At 41.2% G+C, this 11546-nt stretch overlaps 1 protein-coding gene across 1 annotated transcript; it reads left to right on the top strand.

Moving 5' to 3' along the window:
* The first annotated feature begins 6183 nt into the window (after positions 1 to 6183).
* Positions 6184 to 9790, top strand: LOC149205843 (uncharacterized). Its single transcript, XM_089397522.1, has 5 exons — positions 6184 to 7096; positions 7181 to 7422; positions 7771 to 8028; positions 8555 to 9041; positions 9282 to 9790. The coding sequence occupies exons 1-5, from the start codon at positions 6184 to 6186 to the stop codon at positions 9788 to 9790; spliced, it is 2409 nt and encodes an 802-aa protein (XP_089253648.1).
* The last annotated feature ends 1756 nt before the right edge of the window (positions 9791 to 11546 follow it).

An 11546-nucleotide genomic window follows, 5' to 3' on the forward strand; every position in this document is an offset into this window, starting at 1 on the left:
ATTTTGATGTAATAATTTTTTTGCAAATACTATATATATACATGTTTTCCTGTTATGTTCATTATGTTATGGTTTTTGTTTTACATATGTCGCAGATGTCTATCTAACACATAATTAGCCAATGTATATGTTAATGTGTTCAAACGTCTCAGGATATGTTGATAAGTGATATAATCAAAGTCACATTCCAAAAGATGAACTCGCAAATACATTCTCAAAATATGTTGGTTTCTAACTGAATATTGTCTATTAAGTTGTAGTACAATGAGCTATAGATCAAGATTAACGACTAAATGTCTAATTCAAAGAGAAATGGCTTCTGATTAAAGCTCGATAACTGCACCATATTTGAAAATTTTATTAGTAGTATGACCTAAACATATGCCTTGTAAATTCACTAACTCACCGTTAGGGTCATAGATTTCCCATGCGGCAGAGGATAATACTACGACAAGCTCCATCAGTGAAAATGACATAAAGGTTCGATGACATCTGCAAACCAAGTAGAACACATTGTAAGCAGAGGAAAACACATTTGCAAAAGCAAACAAACACACCAAAACCAAACTGCATACTAATGAATAACACACTAATGTAAAAAGTATTTACACGAAATCATGCATAATACTTCTTGAGGTAAAGTCCATTTTGGGGCTTAGCCAACTGATTTCCTTCATAGTCAACCAAATCATAGGCACCTTTCTGTAATACTCGTTTAACAATGTAAGGCCCATGCCACATTAGGTTTGAATTTCCCAGCTCCCAATTTATCATTGGCTTGATCATATAACAAGTCCAAGTCACCTTCAGCAAAAGCATAGGGAGTAAAATTTTTATCACATTATGCTTTAAATTTTTTCTTTTGAGCTGCAATTACTAACACAACAATATGACGAGTTTCATCAAGCATTTTGAGGTAAAGTAGTCATTCCTCCTTTGGTGAAGTGTCAAGGAGTAATTCGACAACTAGTTTCAATGAAGGAATCTCACATTCAATCGGAAGGGTTGCCTCTAGACCATACATGAACTGAAAGGGTGTGAATCCAGTTGTTGTCTTAGCTGCAGTTCGGTATGCCCACAGAGCTGAAAATAGCATAAGCTGCCAATTTTGTTTATGCATCCCAACAGTACATTGAAGCACTGTAACCAAAAATTTCTTGACTACCTCAACTTGACCGTTAGCCTGTGGATAGTAAGGAGTTGAGCTGTCATGATGCAGACCCAACTGAGCAGTATTATTTGTCATCATATAATTTCGAAAATGAGAGCCATTTTCAGTGATGATGGCTTGAGGGACACCAAATCGAGCTATGACGTGATTAAAAAGGAATTTAGCTACAATTTTACCTTTAGAATCATATGTGGGCATCACCTCGACCCATTTAGTGAAATAATCGACGACGACGATGATATAACCATGCCCCCCAACTGAGCGAGTGTTACATGTCATGAAATCAATACCCCATTTGGAAAAGGGTCAGATTGTAGTAACTAGGTGCAATGGTGTGGGTGGCACACATTGTTTGCGATCATAAATCTGGTAGGCATGTCATTTTTGGACTGCTAAAATGAAATCTTTGAAGATCAAAGGTGATAAATAACCGACGCGAAGGATTTTTTGAGTCGTAGCATATCCCAACATGTGATTGCCATAGGCCCCAAAGTGACAGTAATTTAAGACTCTCTCAGCTTCTTCAAGTGTTAAACATCAATGAAGGATTGAATCAACACCAACATGGTACAAAGTATCTTTGATAATTTAGTAGGGTTGGGACTGATGTCGGATGCATCGATGTTCAAAGTTGGATAACTCTGGTCAAAATTTTTGGGTCTGGAGATAGGTAATGATATATTCATACCATGGATCGACAATACTAATGTTGAAGAGAGTTTCGTCACGAATCAACTCATTAGATGCAGTAGACTTGGTTGTAGAAGGAAGGTCATAGATTTACTCAGCGAAAACCAATGATTTCTTCGATTTAGCTTTAACAAATTCCAAATTGAATTCTTGTAATATAACAATCCATTTAGAATACTTGCCCCAGCAACTGATGAGTCAGAATGTATGTCATGGGGTTGCAGTTAGAAATCACAATGGTTTTTTGTAAGAGAATATAGTGCTGAAAGCATTGAACAACGTGAACAAATATTAAAGGTAGATTCTCAACATGGGCATGTCGATTTTCTGCGTCAAAAATATTTCGAGTCAAGAAATAAATCATGTGTTCGTATCCATCATCATCATCATCCTAAAAAAGTACCTTAGCAATAATACTATCAATGGTGGCCAAGTACAAGAAATAATTGCGTGATAATTTGGGGGATGCAATATAGGAGCACTAATGAGGGCATTCTTCAATGCATTGAAGGATTTTTGAGCAACTTCATCCCAAATGAACGGGATCCATTTCTTTAACAAATGGGTAAATCCCTTGGAAAGTTCAGCGTAATTCAGGACAAAACGATGAAGGAAGTTCGCTTTCCCTTGTAAACTCTACAAATGATGTAAAGAAGATGGAGGGGGAAATTCATTATGGAATCCACCTTAAGGGGATTGATCTGAATTACTTCCTTGGATATGAAAAATCCTAAGAGACAACCATATTCGACACAAAAGACACACTTATGCAGATTCAAACGAATATTGTAGTGTCGACAACAAAGAAAGATCTCTCGAAGGTGATCAGGATGGTCATGATGCTTAACAGAATGTGTTGGTAAGTCATTGAGATAAGGTTGAATGATATGCTTAATATCATGAAAAGAATAAGACATCGCTCATTGGAATGTAGCGCCAACATTCTTCAGACCAAAAGGGAGTTTTTTGTAAGCAAAGGTTCCCCAAGGACAAATGAAAGCAGTTTTATGTTGATCGGCGAGAATAATTTTAACCTAGTTGTATCCAGAAAAAACGTCCATAAAGCAAAAAATCTCAAGCTCGGCACATTCATCGATGATGTGATCTATAAAGGGTGTGGGATAATTATGTTTAGGACATGTTCGATTGATATCTCAATAGTCAACACAAACATGGATAGTTCCTTGTTTCTTAGTCATAGGAACAATATTCGAGACCCAATCTATTAATGGAATAGGATAAATGAAACCAACTTTAAGATGTTTTTCAACTTCTCCCTTGATGGCAGTTTCCTTTCTAGGGTGCATAGGGCGAAGGCGTTGATGAATAGGCTTCACATCCGGATAAGTAGGAATATCGTTCAATACTATACCCAGATCTATGCCAGAAATCTCTTTGTACGACCAAGAAAAGACATCACAAAATTCTTTGAAGAGGGCAGTATAAATCTTGATCTCATCCAGAGAACAAGAAACCCCAACATGGATATTTTCGACAATCCCTAGTTTGATAGAGATGTTGATGGGCATTGTAGCTGAAATTTTCCCCATGTTTCCTTCAGACAACACTTCATGAACCAAAATAGGTGTCTGAAGTGGATGAGTCAGTACATCAGAAACAAGGGTTTCTAGACAAGAAGAGATCTCACTAAGGCTTGGGAGAAACAAGGAACGATGATGGGAATCATTCCATGGAGTTTCCTTAAGAGACATAACTTCTATGATACTCTCGTCAGTAAAAAATGTCTCATTCAAAGGATCCAGAGAATCCCAAGAACTGAGCCAGGGATATTGCGAATATGCGTCTAGACTCAGACTGAAATGATCATGAATTTCAGAAGTTTCCGCAGAAGCCGAAACAACAACTTGATATGCTTTCTCTATGGGGCTAAGCGGTATAACATTGCCAAAACTATCAGTTTGATTAGGACGGGGAACGACCCAAGGATCGTGACAAGTCAAGATCATGTTAATTGAAGCAGTGTTCGGAGGTGGAAGGGAAAATATTCCCATAAAGGAAGAGTCTCTAAAAAGACCCACCCCAACACTCTCATAAGGGATATCGGTATTCCAAACATATGGCACATTACCATTTGAGGAGTTGGAAGAGAAAAAGGAAAGTTGATTGACAGTGACTATTTTCCCTTGATGAGGAAAAGAAAGAGCTCATAATAAAGTGGAAACTACATAAAACATTGGATGGGTCCAGCTATGACCAAATAGAAGATTGTAATTCAAATTGGCATCGACAACTTCTACTTCTAGGTTAATGGTTTTTCCTTCCAATTATATCGGCAAGTCATTGAGAATACCATATGGGCGTGAACTTCTACCATCGAAGACTTCCAAGGTATTAGGGGATTGGTTGAGAGGTGGAGTGATGCAGGAGCATCCAGCTCCGAGGAGATAGAAGGTGGTTGACTGTCTCAAAAAGAAAAAAAACAAACCGAAGACTTCATGTATTGCTGGACAGGTTATTAAACTTGTCATTTTTGTTTCTTTTTGTTATTTGTTTCATTTTCCAGAAGTCCGTTAAAGACAGTAGGATTACGGTTATGAACTATTTTAGTTTAGGAAATAATTAGCAGTTGGTTATTATTATTTTTTTTTTTTTTAAGAAAAAGAACTAGCTAACAGTTGGACAGATTCTAGTTGAACAGTTCAATCGAAAGCAAGAAGAAGTTACACCTTACAAGTATTAAAACAAAGAAAAAATAGTTGGAAGGGGTTGAATCTCTAGCAAAAAGAAACAGATAGAAAAACAGTTTTCTATAATAAAGAAAAAATCATTTTCTTTGCCAACTTAAATCCACTGCCAATTATTCCATGCATTGAGTTCTATGTTCATTTCATAATTCCTTCTACTGTGAATAGAAATGCATCTGAATCAATAGAACAACAAGCTGTATTTACTCCAACAGGGTCTACACAAGTCGAAAGGGAGAAACATTGCACACAGGGAACCATTTTCAGCGAAAGGGAAAGGGAGATCCATTCAACATACAAATCAGTCACCGACGAACGACCAGGTAACACATACGATACCATTAACCCATTTAAAAAAATAATACAAGTACTGAAAGCAAATAAGAAACGGTTTAATTCGATTAACCTGTTTAACCACCGTCCATTACAAGCAAGAGTGCACAGAAGGGTTTCCGAGCCAGACAGCGCTCAAACAAAAACAAGTTGATTTTAAAAGAAACCTTTTAAACTAAATACAACATATCAAGGGCTATTCGAGCCATAAAGTGACAGAGTGGAACACGGACCCAACTACAACTCAAGTGACTGTAACCACAAAAGGAACGAGAACTAGGAGTAGCAAAACCCATCACAAAGCTAACAATCGAATCGTGGTCGGAATGACCCTACCCGGTTGTTTGAGTCTGGCCGGCTTTGTCCTGCTCCCCGGAAATTGCAGAGAGAGCAAGCCCTCGGCGACCAGCCACTTTAAGTAACCTGCATAACAGAGGAGGACGAGGGTTAGCTGTTGGAAGTGCAGAACCCGGAAGGAGGGAACGAGTTAACATAGCAAACAAAACAAAACCACAAGCACATTGGCGTATACCTGTGGTTGATAAGGCGGCATTGCAAGTGAAGGCCGAAACCGACAACCAGAACCTAATGACAAGGAACGAGTCCATAAGAACCTGAAAAAGGTGCAAAGCAAAGTATGGCATAGAACAATTGTATACCTCGGAGGCGGCAAGGTCGAACGAATCAAGCCGGAAGCGTGGAACTGAAGGTTACCCTATCACAACTAAAAACAACAGTTACCAAACCAAAGAAACGAACCCATACGACTAAAACAGTCCAGAGTAACAGCAATCATACCATAGCACAGAGCAGGGAACTGACAGTGTTGTCGCCCTCAGAGAAAAGCCCAACGCACAGAACAGAAAAAGCCCGGGAGGCACCAACATACCTCGGCAGAGCAGAGCGGAGAGCCACAGCACAATGAACAAATGAGAATGACAGCCAAATGAGGGTAGGGTTTGTCAAAAGGCGGGAGCGACCAGATCGAGGAGACCGACAGATGGCGTTCTATGACCGGTGAGAAGGGACTGTAATAAATACATGAAGATTGCAAAGTGGATCCAAATCCACGGACCTCTGAAGCGTGTTTAATATCGCCGCACCACAACGTGACATGTGACATAACCATAGTTTAAAAACGAAGAGACAAGAGGGACCTGTAACCTAGCGCGGTTACCAACTAGGTTCGAGTTAATATACACACGGTTGAAATAACACTTACACATCGTTGGAGGGCTGGGCCATCAAAAGTGGTATCAGAGCGGGTTTGCCAAATAGAAACAAATGGAGGTTGGCAGAAGAGGAAGAGGAAGAGGAAGAGCAGTCCGAAGAATAACAGAAGAGGGACTACGTGAGGAGATTCGCGTTTTGCGTGAAAGATTGGCAGTAGTAAAAGCTGGGGGAAGGAGAGACCCAGCAGATGATAGTGATGAAGATGTGGCAGAACTAGAAGATGAGTTTGAAGGGGTGACACCTGAACTCCGGTTATTAAAGTCAGTTTTGCTGTCCAGTCATAAGCCAAAGCACGAGATTCCCACTTATGACGGAAGTTTGTCTGCAGATGTGTTACTGGATTGGTTGAGTGAAGTAAACAAGTATTTTGAGTTTGAGGAAACCAGTGAGGACAAGCAAGTGAAGTTCGCCGCCACGAAATTGAAAGGACATGCGTCCTTGTGGTGGGACAGCATTCAGGCGAAAAGGAAAAGGCTACACAAACAACCTATAAAGAAGTGGACCAGGATGGAAGCAAAACTGAAGGAGAAGTTTCTGCCGAAAGACTATCAGATCATGTTGTATAGGCAGGTACAGAACTTGAAGCAAAGAGGGATGACTGTTAAGGAATATACAGAAGAGTTCTATAAGCTGAATCTGCGGGCAAGGTATATGGAAGATACCCCAGAAAAGACAGCCAGATTCGTGAATGGGTTGAGAGGGGAAATACTGGATGAAATCGGTATCCTCTCACCCAGAACTTTGGATGAAGCATACCAGTTTGCTCTAAAGGCGGAGGAGAAAATCAACAGGAAACAGAATGCCAGGAGAGGAGGCGGAACTGGCAGGGGAAAAGGAAAGGTTTTTGGCAGAGGCAGAGGTGCAGGTTCAAGTGAAGAAGGCAGCAGTTCTAAATCTGCAGGAACAGCAGAGAAGGACAATAGCACTAGAGGAGGACGACCGGCCCAGCGAGGGCGAGGAAATGGTCGGGGCAGGGGAACTGCCCAGTGTTATCGTTGCCACAAGTAGGGGCACAAGTCGTATGACTGTCCTGAAGGTGAACCAGTAGGTGGGAGAGGAGCTTATGTTGCCCAGCCAGAGGATGCTGAGGCATTACCTCAGGAAGTGGAGAACGCACCAGAGGCGGGTGAAGCTTTGGTGTTGAATAAGGTGCTGTTGAAACCAGCAAAAGAAATTGCAGAACCTGACCAGCGAAAGGCTTTGTTCCGAACAGTTTGCAAGTCACAGGGTAAGTGCTGCAAGCTGATCATCGACAGTGGAAGTACCGACAATTTAGTGGCTGTAGAGATGGTGGAGAAACTGGGATTGAAAAAGTTGAAGCACCCCACTCCCTACAAAGTGTCATGGCTGCAGAAAGGACATCAACTGTTAGTTGATGAACAGTGTGAGGTGGAGTTCCAGATAGGCAGGTATAAGGATAAAATTATCTGCGATGTTATGCCAATGGATGTCTGTCATATATTGCTAGGACGACCTTGGCAGTTTGACAGAAGCGCAGTTCATGACGGGAAAACTAACTGTTATAAGTTTGTCAAAGATGGGATCAAGCACACGCTTGTACCCATTAAAGAGGAGAGTGCAGCCGAGACCAGTGGGGTAAAAGCACTATTGATTGGCGGAAAAGAATTTCTAAAACAGATTGAAGACAATGATATAAATTTTGCTGTCGTAAGAAGGCCAAAGGCAGTGATACTGCACACACAGATTTCAGACTTGCCCGAGGGAATCCAAAATATGTTGCAGGAATTTGGAGACATCGTGGTGGATGATCTTCCGGATGAACTACCCCCCAGGAGAGGTATCAGTCACTGTATTGACTTTATACCAGGGGCCAGCCTGCCAAATAAAGCAGCCTATCGTATGAGCCCTAAGGACCATGAAGAAATTAGGAAGCAGGTCCAGGAGTTGTTGGATAAGGGGTTGATTAGAGAAAGCATGAGCCCCTGTGCAGTACCGACCATTTTGGCTCCAAAGAAAGGAGGAGAGTGGCGAATGTGCACGGATTCTAGAGCCATTAACAAAATTACTGTTAGGTACAAATTTCCATTGCCGAGAATGGACGATATGATGGACTGTTTGAGTGGGGCGGCTTATTTCTCGAAGATTGATTTGAAGAGTGGATATCACCAGATCCGAATCCGGGAAGGAGATGAGTGGAAAACAGCTTTCAAGACAAATGAAGGGCTGTATGAGTGGCTGGTGATGCCATTTGTGCTGAGCAACGCTCCCAGTACTTTCATGCGCTTAATGAATGAGGTGCTGAAGGAATTCATTGGGAAGTTCGTAATAGTTTACTTGGATGACATACTGATTTTTAGTAAAACTAACGAAGAACATTTCAGGCATGTTCGAAGTGTGTTGAGGAAGCTGCAACAAAACAAGTTGCTGATCAATCTGAAAAAGTGTACTTTTTTTTTTTCAGCGGGAGTTAGTGTACCTGGGTTTTGTAATTGCAGAGAATGAACTGAAGATGGACCCAGAAAAGGTGGCAGCTATAGTTAGCTGGCCTTCTCCAAGAAGTTTATTTGAAGTCCGAAGTTTTCACGGACTAGCAAGTTTTTACAGGAAATTCATCAGGAATTTCAGCGAGATCTGCGCGCCCATGCTGGATACAATCAAGAAGGCAAATCAGCCTTTCCATTGGACCGAAGCAGCGGAAAATAATTTTCAGATTTTGAAAAGGAAGATTACCGAAAGGCCGATATTAAGGCTGCCTGACTTCAACAAACTTTTTCAAGTTCGTTGTGATGCCAGTGGTACAGCCATTGGGGCAGTGCTTAGTCAGGAGGATAGACCAGTTGCGTATTTCAGTGAAAAGCTAAACAAGAGTAGACAGAAGTACTCAACCTATGACAAGGAGTTCTACGCAATTATACAAGCGTTAAAGCATTGGAGAAATTACCTGTTGGGTAATGAGTTTGTTTTATTTACGGATAATTCTGCATTACAGTACATCATGCAGCAACATAAATTGAACCATAAGCATGCAACATGGGTTGAGTATCTTCAGAATTTCACGTTTGTATTGAAACATATTAGTGGGCAAGCGAACAAGGTGGCAGATGCGCTGAGTAGGAGGACCCTACTCTTATAGGAAAGTACAATGCAAGTTTTAGGCTTTGAGCACCTGAGGGAACTGTATCAAACAGATGCAGATTTTAAGGAGGCCTATGAGGCCTGCCAAAACCCTCTGTTGAGAAATAATAGTCCATGGTTGGACTATAATTTACAGGAAGGGTTATTATTTAAGGGAGGACAGTTATGTATTCCCAACTGTTCTATGCGAGAGAACATTATTCAGGAAAAACACAGCGGGGGTCTGGCTGGAAATTTTGGTATAGACAAGACATTTTCACAGGTAGGGCATTTCTATTTTTGGCCAAAGTTGCAATGGGATGTACAGAGGTACGTAAGTAGGTGCAAGATTTGTCAACTAGCAAAGGGTCACAGTCAGAATACAGGTCTTTATTTACCATTACCCATTCCGAGCAGACCGTGGGACTCCGTCAGCTTGGATTTTGTTCTGGGCTTGCCTAAGACACAACGGGGTTTCGATTCAGTAATGGTAGTTGTAGATCGATTTTCAAAGATGGCGCACTTTATACCTTGCAAGAAAACAAGTGATGCTACTTATGTAGCACATTTGTTTTTTACCTAGATCGTTAGACTGCATGGTCTCCCAAGGTCCATCATCTCCGACAGGGACATAAAGTTCACCGGACATTTTTGGCGAACCTTGTGGAAAGAGTTGGACACCCAGTTACAATTCAGCTCCGCTTACCACCCGCAGACCGATGGACAAACTGAAGTGGTAAACAGGAGTCTGGGGAATTTGCTACGGAGCTTAATAGGTGAAAATTCACGGATGTGGGACCGTGTACTTGCTCAGGCAGAATTCACGTATAACGATTCACCTAATCGCAGCACCAGTTATAGTCCCTTCTAGATCTTATACGGCATGCATCCACGCGGAGTGCATGAATTACGAGATTTGGGAAAGCTCGAAAAACGAAGTGCTGATGGGGAAGATTTCGCCCAAGCAATGAGCGACTTACATGAGCAGGTAAAGCTGAAATTGCAGGACAGTAGTCAAAAGTATAAGCAGCGAGCTGATTCAAAGCGACAGGAAGTTCAGTTTAACATTGGAGATGAAGTCCTTGCGTATTTACGTAAGGAACGGTTTCCAAAATAGGAATACAACAAGTTGAAGTATAAAAAGATCGGTCCTTGCAAAATCATTCGCAAGTTTTCTGCAAATGCCTATGAGCTACAGTTGCCACCAGGGATCGGTATTTCTCCCATCTTTAACGTGGCAGATCTGTTCCCCTATGTCGCTGATTCGGAAGACAGCGCAGCAGCAAAGCCACCACGGAACACCAGTTGTGAGGAAAGTTCATGGATGAGACAGATGCCAATGGCACAACCCCTTGGGATCGAGAGGATCCTTGACACACAGGTATCCAGGCGCACACGCAGGAAGGACTATCTGCGGTACTTGGTCAAATGGAAGGACCGTCCGATAGAGGACAGTTCGTGGCTCGACGCAACGCAGATACAGAAAGCAGGTTATTTTGTCGACGACCTCATGGAACGGAGCCATGACTTTTTGCCACCCCGGAAGCTTGATGCAGGAGCATCCAGCTCCGAGGAGACAGAAGGTGGTTGACTGTCTCGAAAAGAAAAAAAACAAACCGAAGACTTCATGTATTGCTGGATAGGTTATTAAACTTGTCATTTTTGTTTCTTTTTGTTATTTGTTTCATTTTCCAGAAGTCCGTTAAAGACAGTAGGATTACGGTTATGAACTGTTTTAGTTTAGGAAATAATTAGCAGTTGGTTATTATTTAAAAAAAAAAGAAAAGAAAAAGAACTGGCTAACAGTTGGACAGATTCTGGTTGAACAGTTCAACCGAAAGCAAGAAGCAGTTACACCTTACAAGTATTAAAACAAAGGAAAAATAGTTGGAAGGGGTTGAATCTCCAGCGAAAAGAAACAGATAGAAAAACAGTTTTCTGTAATAAAGAAAAAATCATTTTCTTTGCCAACTTAAATCCACTGCCAATTATTCCATGCATTGAGTTCTATGTTCATTTCATAATTCCTTCTACTGTGAATAGAAATGCATCTGAATCAATAGAACAACAAGCTGTATTTACTCCAACAGGGTCTACACAAGTCGAAAAGGAGAAACATTGCACACAGGGAACCATTTTCAGCGAAAGGGAAAGGGAGATCCATTCAGCATACAAAACAGTCACCAACGAATTACCAGGTAACGCATACGATACCATCAACCCATTTGAAAAAATAATACAAGTACTGAAAGCAAATAAGAAACGGTTTAATTCGATTAATCTGTTTAACCACCGTCCATTACAAGCAAGAGTGCACAGAAGGGTTTCCGAGCCAGACA

This window comes from Pinus tabuliformis, chromosome 1_2 (assembly GCF_031772625.1).
Source record: "Pinus tabuliformis cultivar Carrire ecotype Pingquan chromosome 1_2, CPIR1, whole genome shotgun sequence".
NCBI classification, from domain to species: Eukaryota; Viridiplantae; Streptophyta; class Pinopsida; order Pinales; family Pinaceae; genus Pinus; species Pinus tabuliformis.

What these genes read in the sequence shown, in the direction of transcription:
- LOC149205843 (XM_089397522.1), top strand. Translation starts at nt 6,184, where the DNA reads ATGGAGGTTGGCAGAAGAGGAAGAGGAAGAGGAAGAGCAGTCCGAAGA. An exon ending in CCAGCGAGGGCGAGGAAATG is followed by an intron (nt 7,097 to 7,180) that starts GTCGGGGCAGGG and finishes GTGAACCAGTAG; the next exon opens with GTGGGAGAGGAGCTTATGTT. An exon ending in ATGAAGAAATTAGGAAGCAG is followed by an intron (nt 8,029 to 8,554) that starts GTCCAGGAGTTG and finishes TTTTTTTTTCAG; the next exon opens with CGGGAGTTAGTGTACCTGGG.